Here is an 11,768-nt window from a genome sequence, read left to right on the forward strand (position 1 = left end):
GATTATGGGTTGTATATAGAGGGGTATTTATTTTATATGTTTAAGTTTAGATTTAGTTTCTGGTAGAACAGAAGTATGTTGGGCGGCGGTGCAGCATATTATTTCAAGGCTCCACCGCTGCTCCGGTAAACAGGGTCGGGGCGGAATATCGACTACCCTCCGACCCGGATTCTAGACAGAGGATATGCATGTGTGATTGGGTTTGTATATAGTAGTATGTATGTATTTATTGTATGAGTGAGTGTGAGAATGACTAGTTTTAGGGAACGTACGAAATGACCAAATAATTCGATGGCGCCCCCCAACCTCGGAGTCGCTTATGCACCAAGGTGGGTGACTCCCCCTGATCTAGCAGGGAGAGGCCAGAGGCCTCCTAGGAGGTCTCGCAATTCTAATTCTAGTTCCAAACCAAATAGAATTTTTCCAAACAAATGGAACTTTTCTCCAAATATAATTGGACATTTTTCCAATTTGAACACACCTTTTCTTAGAAGCTTTGCTTGTATTTGTTAAGCCTACCCGCCCTCATTTGACTTTTTCACAGAAAGTGGCTGAGAAAACAGAATCCGATCTTAAGATATCATAATAATGACTTCTGAAATATTATTACTGCGGTTTTATTACATTAATTGGATCTTTTATTTATTGCATTGCAAAATGCTTGAAATAGTATCAAACTGCAAAAATGTTTAAATGTCAAAACTATCTATTTAACCATATACATATCTATAGATATTGGAGGTCCGAAGTCGTCGAATGTAATGTACAATATGCTGCAAGTGCCTTTAATCAGTTCTCTAGGAATATAAGTGACGATAGTTTGTAGAAATCATGTTTTCTTTCATCATCTATAGATATTTTGCTATGGAGTTTTATTGGCAAATACTGCCAAAATATACAAATTAAATTTTTTCCCGATCCACTGAAGTTTCGCAGGGATTATAAAGACAAGAAAGCCTTTGTTACTTGGTAAACGTAAAATTAAATTACAAGATCAAGGAAAACTCATTTTATTACAATATTCAAACGTATTTATACTTCAAAAGAAAATTACCGTAAAATTATAATGTTGAAAATTAAAACTAAGAATAAAGTCACAATTTGGAACCGAGTCTGTAGTACCGAAGTTGCGAAGGGTAAACAAAAAATTACAAAAACATCTGCTACTAACAAATGATATGGATTTTTGATATAGAAAATCATTAACGCATTACCATTTATGTTCACAATGTAGTTCACGGAGGTTTAATTTTCTTAAGGATCATTCCGATATGGTCGAAAAAAACGTTGATCCACTACAAAAATGCAATATGAGAACGGGATTCAAATGTTTTAAAGCAAGTACCACTGAGCGGAATTTGATCTGACCGAATAGCCCGAAAGTCGACAAAATGGCTAAACCGAAACCGGCAGTGGGGTAAGGAAGATTTTGAAAACTAACTACTTGACCGAGGTTTAATATTTTCAGCACCCTACGTCTGCCAATTTTTGCTGGATATAGTCTCATCTGCACATTATAAGTAGCGTCTTAATGAATGAAAGTTTGTTCTGTGCTTTTGTAGCTATCGTAAATTATTAGATAGGAGTGACATTTTTTTTTGCAAGTGTGTTTGTAGGAATCCTTAGATAATCTTGATTATATTAATGTCTTAGAGACTTTCATAGATAATTTAGTTTCGATTTTATTAGTTCGAGATTTAATAATAGTCTATTTAATCTATATGTTTTGTCTGTGTGCATGTATTTATTTGCGCGAATGGCGAGAGGTGAGGGTGAATATAACGTCATCATCGCCCCTCGAACGATAAAAGCGAGTGAGTGTGTGTTCGGGGTCGATGGCGGAATATTTATAAAAGTACCCCATCGACCACAATCTAGTTTAGTTTAAGTGTAGGTCGGTGGAGGAATATCAAGTACTCCGCCGACCAAACGGAATGAGTGTACTGTATGGATGTATTTAAGGGTATGAATGTATTTATTTGTATGAATGTTGAGTTTGAACGGGTATAGAATATAGAATATAGACTTAGCGGGGGGCTGAAATGACCTAGATGTCGGAAGCCCCCCCCCCCAAAAAAAAAGTAGCATCTTAACAAATGAAAGTTTTTGTAGTTATCGTAAATTCTTAAGATAGGAGTGACTTTTGTTTTTGCAGGTGACTTTGTAGGAATTATTAGATAATGGTTATTTTGTATATTTCAGTGACTTTGTACGAATAGACAATTCTCAGATAATTTAGTTTAGTTTATATCAGTGCAAAAATTTAAAAATAGTGAATTCAAGCTTTGTCTTAGAAAGTTTTAGCGTTTAAAGTTTACTTATCGTCGTGTTTTAAATTGTTAACCCATTCATTTTGGATCTTTTTAATAGTAGCCACTGTGACAGGCAAGGACAATGTTTCTTTTTAGGAACGTTCCTTTAATAAATCTGCCACTTAATTAGTGTAATTATAAAAATGTATTGTGGTGGGCTTTTATTCTGTATATTTTTTTTACATCTGTATTTGTACGAATAGTCATTTCTTATGTAATTCTAATTTTGATTAGTAATTGTGTGGAATACCCAATGTTAGATAATTTAGTTTTGTTTGTAGATGAAAGTTTCAGAGCTGTCATTGTAGGGTTGTGAAGTTTAACTAGTTAACCTGTTCGTTTTGGAACTTTGCAATAATAGTCAACGTTTTGGTAGTTACAACCTTGTAAAAAGCAGTGTTTGTTTGATAAATTTGTCAATTAATTGGTGCAGTTACGAAAAAGTTTGTGGGCGGTTTTTTTTATAAACTATATTACTTCTATATGTGTGTTTGCAGGAAAAGTCAATTCTTAGGTAATTCTAACAATGTTTACAGTAGTGTCTAGGTGAATAGTCAATTCATAGATAATTCTAACCTTGTTTACATTAGTCACTTTGTAGGAATAATAATGTGACTAGTAGAAATAGTCAATTCTTGAAATATTCTCATCTTGTTTATACTAGCGACTTTGGGGAAGAGACTATTTATGGATAATTTACTTTTCTTTTTAGTAGTGCAAGATTTAATAATACTACATCCATTAAAGTTTTAGCGCTGTCTTAGGAGCGGGTATTTTTTCCATTGGTATGTCTGTCGAAAAAGTCAGTTCTTAGTTAATTCCCACTTCGTTTATATTAGTTAATTATACTGTTTTCTTTAAGGTCTCTGTTTACATAAGTGAATTTGTAGGAATAGTCAATTCAAGCAGTGTTTTTAAAAGCCGTAGTATTGTCTATTTCTAGATAGTCTAACTTTTCGTTTTGGAGATTCATAATAATAGTCAACTCTTTGGCAGTTAGAAACATATAAACACCACCGCGAGGTATACGAGCCAACAGTCTGACACATTAATTATAATTTTAAATTGTGTAATTTAAAATTGAGTCACTATTTTCCTTCCTTATTTTTACCTATGATGTACGCAAACCTGTTTAATAATAGTCATACTTTTTCTTAAAGTTCTCTCTAAGGTTCTCGAAGAACTTTTGCAGTCATAATTTTGTAGTTTACTAGTGATATAATCATTGTCACATATATTTTTTCCAAATCCAAGAAGTGATGATTGGAGGAATACCAACCAAACCTGGGAAGAAAAGATGATGCATATCTTTAGATGCAATTATGGTTCCGACATAACCATAAAAATATGCGAAGATAAAAATGAAACAGTTAGTCACTAATATATATGAGGTATTATTTTTGACCTAAAATATTCTTTTATTTTCAGTCTTTCAAGGCTCATCGATTCGTACTGAGCATGTCCAGCGAAGTGTTTGACGCGATGCTGAAAGCTCCGGTTTTCAAAAACCCAGGTGATGCAGTTTTGATGTTGATGAACGTAAACGCGGCAGCTTTTGGACTTTTCTTAGAGTAAGTTATAAACACTAATGTTTATTTGGAAAAAAATAATTCATTTGTATCATTAGGTACATTTATTGCAAGACGTTGCAGTTTAAGAGCATAAAAGAGGCAATAGGCGTATACAAGATTGCGGATAAGTTCAATATTACCGAGCTGAAAAATACGTGCGTGAATTACCTCGATGAACACTTCAGCATAGAGAACGTTATGGAGTGTGTGGAGTTCGCGGATGCTTACAGACTTGAAGGATTGAAACAGCGATGCGTTGAAGTAAATGGAACTTTTTATCAAGTTGTTTCGTTATAAACATCTTTGATTTTTTAGATAATACAACACAACACAGGCACGATTTTGAACGAATCCAACAGCCATACGTGGAAAATAGAGTGGCTGATGCTTGTATTGGACCAACCAGCTTTAAGTATACCTGAACCAGAATTGTTCAGAATGATCACTGTCTGGTTGAACAATTGCAACGCCGAAAACGAGTGTTAGTATACCTTGACATTTTTTTTTTTTTTTTTTTTAACTTTTGGTTTTAGGTGCGAAGAGCAAAGCGCAGGCGTGCCTCCTCCCGAAGTTCTGTTTCATGAATTTTAAAGGCGAAGAGTTTGTGGCAGGTCCTGTCAAATCCGGTCTTCTGACGAAGAATCAGTCGTTGGCGATTTTGGGGCACATCGTCGCCGACGAAAACTGCCATTTGGACTACCCGGAGGGTTTCAGCAAAAACGTCAGAAATCTTCTGAAGGAGGTGGGCGACCGGAAAAGTCGTTCGAAAAGCAAAGAAAAGAAGGAATCAATTCACCGAGAAAAGTCAGAGGAAAGGAAAAGCGTCGAAGCAACGTGATCGTATGAGGAAAGGATAACCCTAAGAAATAAACTGAAAATTTTACAAATGAAAAAATAAAAATAAGAAAAAAATTGCATAAGCATTTTTATCTTTTTCTGTAATTTAATCATATGGCTTTCCAATTTTTGTTCATAAAATGGTTGATAATATAAATAATCGTATCACCGTTTTTAACATACACCCATCAGCATACCAAAATATCACATTAAAGAGAAACTACTTGAAAAATATAATGAATTCAGAAAACATAATTATAGATATTTGATAGGAATTTAAAAACTGATGACCTAGAAAATACATTATTTTCTACACAAAAAACCTGTCTTTTTCATTAACTCTCGTACATATCTCAAATTACATTACCAATCAAAAATAAAACACTTATAGCTTTCTTATACAAGTCTCGCACGACCTGATAAAAAACTGATCAATCAATCCCCAGGTTGAAAAAGAAATGTGATTATTTCTACAAATGTTTCAGTAGCAAGTAAACCTACTGTGGGCATCCTTTTTTAGTTCTCGGACATCAAAATCGACCCCAGGATGTCAGAGTGTTCCTGCGTCATCCAGCACAGCGTAGAAGGGAAGAACTGACAATGAAGTGTCTTTGAAAATGTAAACAAGCCTCCACTAAATTTCCCCCTCTTGATTTAAGCGGTTCGAAGCTAACACGACAACGTGAGTCCTTTCCACTAATGATTTAAGCAACAATACACAAAACACTATCAATCTAACGTATACAAAAACAATAATGATTTAAGAATAATTGTGTTCTCTTCAAAAGTTTGATTCTAACATATGTTTTAATGAAGGTTTAATGAAGCAAGTCCATGAAATGGCACAATCCGCATTAATCCTTATCTGTTTTGCGGTCATAATTCAACTATTTAATTATTTCAATTAATTATACTTTTTATCTCAACCAAGACTTAGATAAAAAGTTACAATTAATAAAAATAGTTTATTTTTACTTATTTAAGTAAATTCTTATGTACATGGCGTAATAGCAAATATAAAAATAATCTTTTTATTCATAACCAAAAAATTATCGGCTATACATAAATCAACGCGGACTTATTTACTATTATTTAATCTCAAAATGTTTATGCAAATTTCCCTTTCTTTCTCTCGCCGTCTCACCCTGTCTCGTTGTCTTTGAACCACACACGCTCTCTCTCCTCTCTCTCTCTCTCTCTCTCTCTCTCTCTCTCTCTCTCTCTCTCTCTCTCTCTCTCCCGCACATCTTTTTGTCATTGTAAATTCACTTAATTTATTTATTAATATTGTAAATAGATACTCATTTTTGTGCACCTTGGAAATTATTAGTTTTTAATTCTTGATAAAATGGCTATAATCAGTGAAAGCTCAACGAAAGAACTGACATTTTCTTTCAAACTAGATTCATCCCTGGTTTTCAATATAGAAATAGAAAACATCTCCCCCTGAGTTATTATAGATTAAATGCATCAAAAATGAGTTATTTTTTCTTTTTCCGTCAAGTTAACTCTCCATTTATTTCCAGATGTACAAACCGGCGAGATTCTCTCTTAAAGGAAGGTTCGTACACGATTTGTTACTGCAATTAGCTTTTATTTTCCCAATTTTAATCGGAAAACATCCTCACCAGCTTTTCTGCGTCAGAATGGCGACGGGGTTGCAAAACGTGGAACGAGAGGATGTCCATTCTCTACAAGACCAAGTACGGATCTGATGTAGTCCTCAAAGTTAAAAACGACGACAAAGAAACGGTTTGTTTGTCAAATCAATTTTGTGTTTATTTAAACTGTAATATAATCGAAACAAAAAATAATCAAAAACTTTTGATTGACTATTACAACAAACAAAAAGCGAGCAAAAACACAAATTTAATTGATAGTACCAAGACGATTTAGGAAGATTGACTAAATAATAATATGACTCCAAAAATAAATAAAACATGATTTAATTATTCAAAGATACATCTATTACCAAAGATTTTACAACCGAAAAATTAAAGACAGAGACTGTTAAGTTTTATTATTTGAAGATGTTAGAAAAAATATATAATTCTGGATTTAACATCGTTTCGGCGATCCTGTACCATTTACAAGTCATATATTTTATTTAGATCATATGAGATAGGAAAAACATAAAACAAAAATGGAAGACGTATTAAAGCATCTACGTAGTAAATAAAATGTATGACATGAAAATAAAATAACTTATGGAACAACTCGAATTAGAAAGGCAAATAATGTCTACATAAAAAAATTGTAATAACGAACAACTAAGAATAATGTTTTATCTATTAAAACAAATTATTTGTAGCCAATTTTGTTAGCTTTTAATTTTTTATTCATTTTATCTATGAAGTTGCAGAACCCTATGTCCTATTTGTCAAAATCTTTAAACGACTCCCTTCTTCAAAGGCTAATTCACCTTATTATTACTATTAATTTGTAGTTCGACCACTCCATTGTACTTTTCAACAGGGCTTCAGAGTATTCGATACGATATCCTCGGCTCTTAAAACCAAACTATATTGCTCTGCCGTTTTTGTTGACGTTACAGAAGCATTCGACGTTTGCTAGTAAAAATGTATCTTTCCTTACACTACATCCTGAAGTGCTTCCTCTCGGATCCATGGTTTAAAGTGATAATCAGCATCAATTTTCACCCATCACGCCAATCAAAGCTGGAGTTACACAAGAAAGCTTCCTGGGTACAATCCTCTACACTACATATACTACTGACTTATGTACACATCCAAACACATAATTCACAACCTATACAGTGCCTATATCCTAACGACCGGAGGATCAGAACTGATGTTTACGTCAAACGTCAGTTCTGACCATCACTACATAAAAAAACATACCTTCATCCAACCAACTCCGCTAACTTGGGTTTAACTTAGATCGCGGACTGGAAAACCATACAATATTAAAATGACAAAGACATAATAAAAGATATGGACAACTCAGAGATCTACTAGCACTAAAATCAATAAACACTAAAATACATAAAAAACTAACTGCTTACAAACCACTCATCAGACGTACTTTGACTTATTTAGTGGAATTGTAGGACTCGACATCCTCCAGCATCCAACTAATTCATTCCTTTCAATCCAAAGTTTTCCGCCTTAGCCAAACTTGCTTCATCAATTTCCACTCTAAACTATCCCTCCACCCTAAGCCCAAAATCGTTCCCTTTAAAAATACGAATGGATTGTGACCTCCTACCTTAACAATCCTAACTAAATAAACCAGAGTTCCATCGGTGGTTGGCTTCTCTCCCCTCTGCCCTCCTGGTCTGTCAGATTGGTATATAATTATCTAATACTATTAGCCCAATGTATATTTATATTCTACAGATAGCAATAAATTGTTTTTTTAAATCTTTGAAGTAGTCCGTGAATGACTCTTTTAAATAAGTATACGAGTATTGTATGGTAAAAATTGGTTTTCCAGCATTTTTCAGCACATAAGTTTGTCCTGAAAATGTCAAGTCAAGTTTTAGAAACGATAATGAACACGGAGGTTTGCCTGAAAAATAAAGACCCGGCAATCATATTCACAAACGTGGATGAAGAAGCGTTTGGCCATTATATCAAGTATGGGCAGTCATAAAAAAAATCTTAATGAACACATTTAAAAGACAACTGGAATATTTATTTTTTTAAATCTAGGTATTTGTACACTTCAACAGTGGCACTCAGTTCAACAGCCCAGGCGATCGAAATTTTCAGAATCGCCGACAAATTCAACGCACCTGACCTAGCAGAACTCTGCTATGCTTACATCGTGGGACATCTCGACCCGTCGAACGTCATGCCCTGTTACATGTTTGCTGATGTACATGGGATGGAAGAATTAAAACTGCGTTGTTTGACGGTAGTTGGTTTTAAGAAAAAAAGAACTTCAACACAATTAACTTTTGATTTTGATTTCAGTTGATTCAGAACGACACGAAACAAGTTGTGAATAGTGAAAACATAACGAGATTCGATGTCCAATCGCTGATCATCCTGCTGAACCAGCCGGCCCTTAGCATACGAGACTTTGAACTATTCAAGCTAATAGAAAGGTGGATAAAGGTTTGCGAAGGGTCAGAATTATGCAACTTATGTGTCGCTCACAACCCTGCAATAGGTATAAACCATATAGATTTCATTTTAAAACCATGATTTAAAAAATTTCTGTTTTACAGACTTGAAGAAAAAATTCCATCACTTACTAATGACACGTTTTCGCCATATGAGCATACCTCCTGAAGAACTAGCTCACTCGAACGAACTATGTAAGTAGGAAAAAACTGAAATGAGAACAGGTTTGTGTTTTTTATTAGACTTTTTTATAGCCCAACCTTTCAATACGCAGAGCGATCAGAAAAGAACGCCCGGTGAGAGCAACACAACTCTTCAACAGGGAAATCAAGGCAGACGTGGGTCGAGACAGCTGGAGCCGTCTAGAAACGAACAGAGAAGCGCGAGCCTGTACAGACTGAACAAAGATGAAAACGCTCCTCCTCCGAACATTGGCATACAGCAGGTGTCGTCTGTAGTTCCGAAATATTTGTCAAACAAACTCAACGAAAACGCCGGACGAAGGACCTCACGGAATTAAAAGTTCGTTGAATTCGCTTAATAAACATACGCCATTATGTCGTTGGTTCATACCCGTCCTGAGCGTTCAACATAAAAAAGATTATAGTAAAAAGGAAATGATATGTCACCCGAAAACTTAAGCTGCTGGGGCACTATGAAAAGATATAAGGGGGACAACACATTTAGGACGTAAACTGAAGCATATTAGTCTGCCTAATTTCTTGACACAATACTTGTTTTTTATTTGTACAATCGCAAATTTTTATAAAAATACCAATGAAATACTCTTAAAAAATATACAAAACGTTAAAAGTATACTTTATTAATTTTACTTCTTAAATCAGGTAATTTTCAATAATTAAAAAGTAAGAAAGGATCGCATAAACTCCTTTGTGCATAGGCCACAAATGGTCGACCCATAGACACCTGAAGATAAACATATGTGGTCGCCGATCATGCCTAGGTTAACAAATTCATACTCTGGGCGAATGTATCTATTAACGGGAACGTTGGTGTAGGATGTGATGGTATATCCAGAACTCATACATACAGATTCCAAAAGTGTGTGTACACAGTGATTTCCATATAAAAGATTTGACTAGGAAAACGACAAAAAAAAATTTATTTCGAAATACACAGGCACAGGCATTGTGAGATACAAGTTCCTGCTGAAACTTACGTGTTTATAAACGAGATGACTGTTAAGGCGAAAAATAAAAAAATAAATAAAATATTGGTTTTTTTTAATACAAAGACAGCCAAATATTTTACAAAAAACTGAGGACGATTATTACAAGCGAGAAAGCCGAAATGAATTGGAATTGATTTCCTGATTCTTTAACGAATGTATAATTAATTACAAAACTAACCAATAGAAAGTTGAAATAAATAAAATAGACGAATAAAATTATATTGGCAACAGCAGGGGTCATATTAACCCTCAAGGTGCGGCGTTTTTGAAAAAAAGCCCATTTGTAACTATGTCGGGTTCGAATGCAGGGCCGCTGGATTCGAACCCGGGACCTTCACCTTACAGTGATGAGAGCCGTGTCAACACCTAAACCGTTGCGGCCACCGTAAATTATCATTACGTTTTTTTTCTTAAAAAAAAAATATATATATATATATCCCCACTCTCACACTCTCTCTTTCCCTCTATGTATATATATTACGATTTTTCTCAATATATTTATATATTGGGTTGTCCGGAAAATAATGCAGGATTTTGGTATTAAACAAAAAAAAAGAAACTAGTTACTTTAAAGCAATGTTCTTTAATCAAAATAATTTCCCATNAAACGTAAACAGAATATTTTATATAGATTTTTTTTAATGAAAACTTAAAATCCTGCATTATTTTCCGGACAACCCGATATATATATATATGTGTGTGTGTATGTATATGTATATATATAAAGATTTACAAATAAAAATAATAATATTACTAAAAAAAAATATACCTTTCTTCTTAAAAGTTCAACAAAAATATTTATAAATTATTTCTATTTCCTTTTAATCTGATAACTTCTGAAATTAATTGATAATAATTTACGGTGGCGTTGTTAACGAAGAAAGGGGTTAAAGTTTATATTATTATTATTTGCAACGATTATGTATCACGTAATCTGATCTCATACTCCAAGAAGGAGTTTAGTCATCAGTAGTTCAAGGACTTCGGTAGTGGATTAAAGCTCAAGAAGTCCCAACAGCAAGTGATAACAATTAGTCTAATGGTTGTTATCGTTCTACGGTTGTAACTGGTAAGATGCCGTTGTACATCAGCGAATCAGCAAAGATAGAAGGGGGGTTGTTACATATTTATAACAATTGTTCTGAGGCGGTACGACCGCAAAGATGTTCCAATTTAATTTTTCAGGGCCCGTTCCCCGTGCCTGCCCCGGCAGCACTCAGTATTCCGACAGCGCCTACACGGAATCCGTCAACATCTCGATAAAAGACGCACTCGTGAAAATCGATTCGCCCTAGAATAATTTTTCTTGTGTGTTTGTTTCTTTAAAATTTAAAAATTTAAATCTTTACAACGTTAATAAACAAATAGGCAAAATTCCTACGAATTTATAGCATGTGGTTGTTTTATATTTTAAGCTCTTTTTGTCTGGGTTCACTTTAAAGTAAATATTATTTAGTTTATGTTGCAATGTAAAACAAATTTCAACTGTTATACATGACGTTTAATTCTCAACCGCGTGAAATTGATAATATCCTTTCCTTTTTTTATATGAAAAAGAGTCATTAATTGTCTTCCATCCCATCCAGTGGAAAAAGTTAGACAGTAATTTGCGAGCCAGAAGCTTTTGTTGCTGATTGAGGTCGGCCATTTTGCAGGAATAAAGCATAAAACCCTCAGCTCTAAGAAATTATCTCTCGGGAAAAGGAGGGATGGATATTAAATTTGTAGTGTAAATAATTAGGTGTGGCCTGGCGCTAATGCCCGT

General features: G+C 34.2%; 2 protein-coding genes across 5 annotated transcripts; both read left to right on the top strand.

The window, feature by feature from the left end:
- The first annotated feature begins 1,143 nt into the window (after positions 1 to 1,143).
- On the top strand, positions 1,144 to 4,795 carry LOC106669557 (BTB/POZ domain-containing protein 2-like). Of its 2 annotated transcripts, none has more exons than XM_014399098.2 (6): positions 1,144 to 1,417; positions 3,567 to 3,681; positions 3,741 to 3,883; positions 3,940 to 4,144; positions 4,199 to 4,364; positions 4,417 to 4,793. In XM_014399098.2, exons 1-6 carry the CDS (start codon positions 1,392 to 1,394, stop codon positions 4,719 to 4,721), a joined length of 960 nt encoding a protein of 319 aa, XP_014254584.1. In that variant the 5' UTR covers positions 1,144 to 1,391; the 3' UTR covers positions 4,722 to 4,793. The 2 variants fall into 2 exon arrangements, with proteins under 2 accessions (XP_014254584.1, XP_024083557.1); XM_024227789.1 differs by having other exon boundaries at positions 1,159 to 1,417; positions 3,570 to 3,681; positions 4,417 to 4,795.
- Positions 4,796 to 4,826: 31 nt separating this feature from the next.
- LOC106669556 (kelch repeat and BTB domain-containing protein 8-like) lies at positions 4,827 to 9,613 on the top strand. Of its 3 annotated transcripts, none has more exons than XM_014399095.2 (9): positions 4,827 to 5,180; positions 5,241 to 5,402; positions 6,247 to 6,281; positions 6,352 to 6,472; positions 8,177 to 8,319; positions 8,395 to 8,599; positions 8,659 to 8,857; positions 8,916 to 9,005; positions 9,066 to 9,484. In XM_014399095.2, the coding sequence occupies exons 3-9, from the start codon at positions 6,247 to 6,249 to the stop codon at positions 9,329 to 9,331; spliced, it is 1,059 nt and encodes a 352-aa protein (XP_014254581.1). In that variant the 5' UTR covers positions 4,827 to 5,180; positions 5,241 to 5,402; the 3' UTR covers positions 9,332 to 9,484. The 3 variants fall into 3 exon arrangements, with proteins under 3 accessions (XP_014254581.1, XP_014254582.1, XP_014254583.1); XM_014399096.2 differs by having other exon boundaries at positions 4,827 to 5,166; XM_014399097.2 differs by lacking the exon at positions 4,827 to 5,180 and having other exon boundaries at positions 5,187 to 5,402; positions 9,066 to 9,613.
- The last annotated feature ends 2,155 nt before the right edge of the window (positions 9,614 to 11,768 follow it).

The sequence above is a fragment of the Cimex lectularius genome, unplaced genomic scaffold, assembly GCF_000648675.2.
Source record: "Cimex lectularius strain Harlan isolate CLEC.00 unplaced genomic scaffold, Clec_2.1 scaffold229, whole genome shotgun sequence".
Taxonomy (NCBI): Eukaryota; Metazoa; Arthropoda; class Insecta; order Hemiptera; family Cimicidae; genus Cimex; species Cimex lectularius.

Excerpts from the sequence above, each read along its gene's own strand:
- LOC106669557 (XM_014399098.2), top strand. The coding sequence starts at position 1,392 with ATGGCTAAACCGAAACCGGCAGTGGG. Across the intron at positions 1,418-3,566 it reads AAACCGAAACCGGCAGTGGG|AAGTGATGATTGGAGGAATA; the intron begins GTAAGGAAGATT and ends TCCAAATCCAAG. Across the intron at positions 3,884-3,939 it reads GCTTTTGGACTTTTCTTAGA|GTACATTTATTGCAAGACGT; the intron begins GTAAGTTATAAA and ends TTGTATCATTAG.
- LOC106669556 (XM_014399095.2), top strand. The coding sequence starts at position 6,247 with ATGTACAAACCGGCGAGATTCTCTCTTAAAGGAAG. Across the intron at positions 6,473-8,176 it reads AAAACGACGACAAAGAAACG|CATTTTTCAGCACATAAGTT; the intron begins GTTTGTTTGTCA and ends TTGGTTTTCCAG. Across the intron at positions 8,858-8,915 it reads CGCTCACAACCCTGCAATAG|ACTTGAAGAAAAAATTCCAT; the intron begins GTATAAACCATA and ends TCTGTTTTACAG.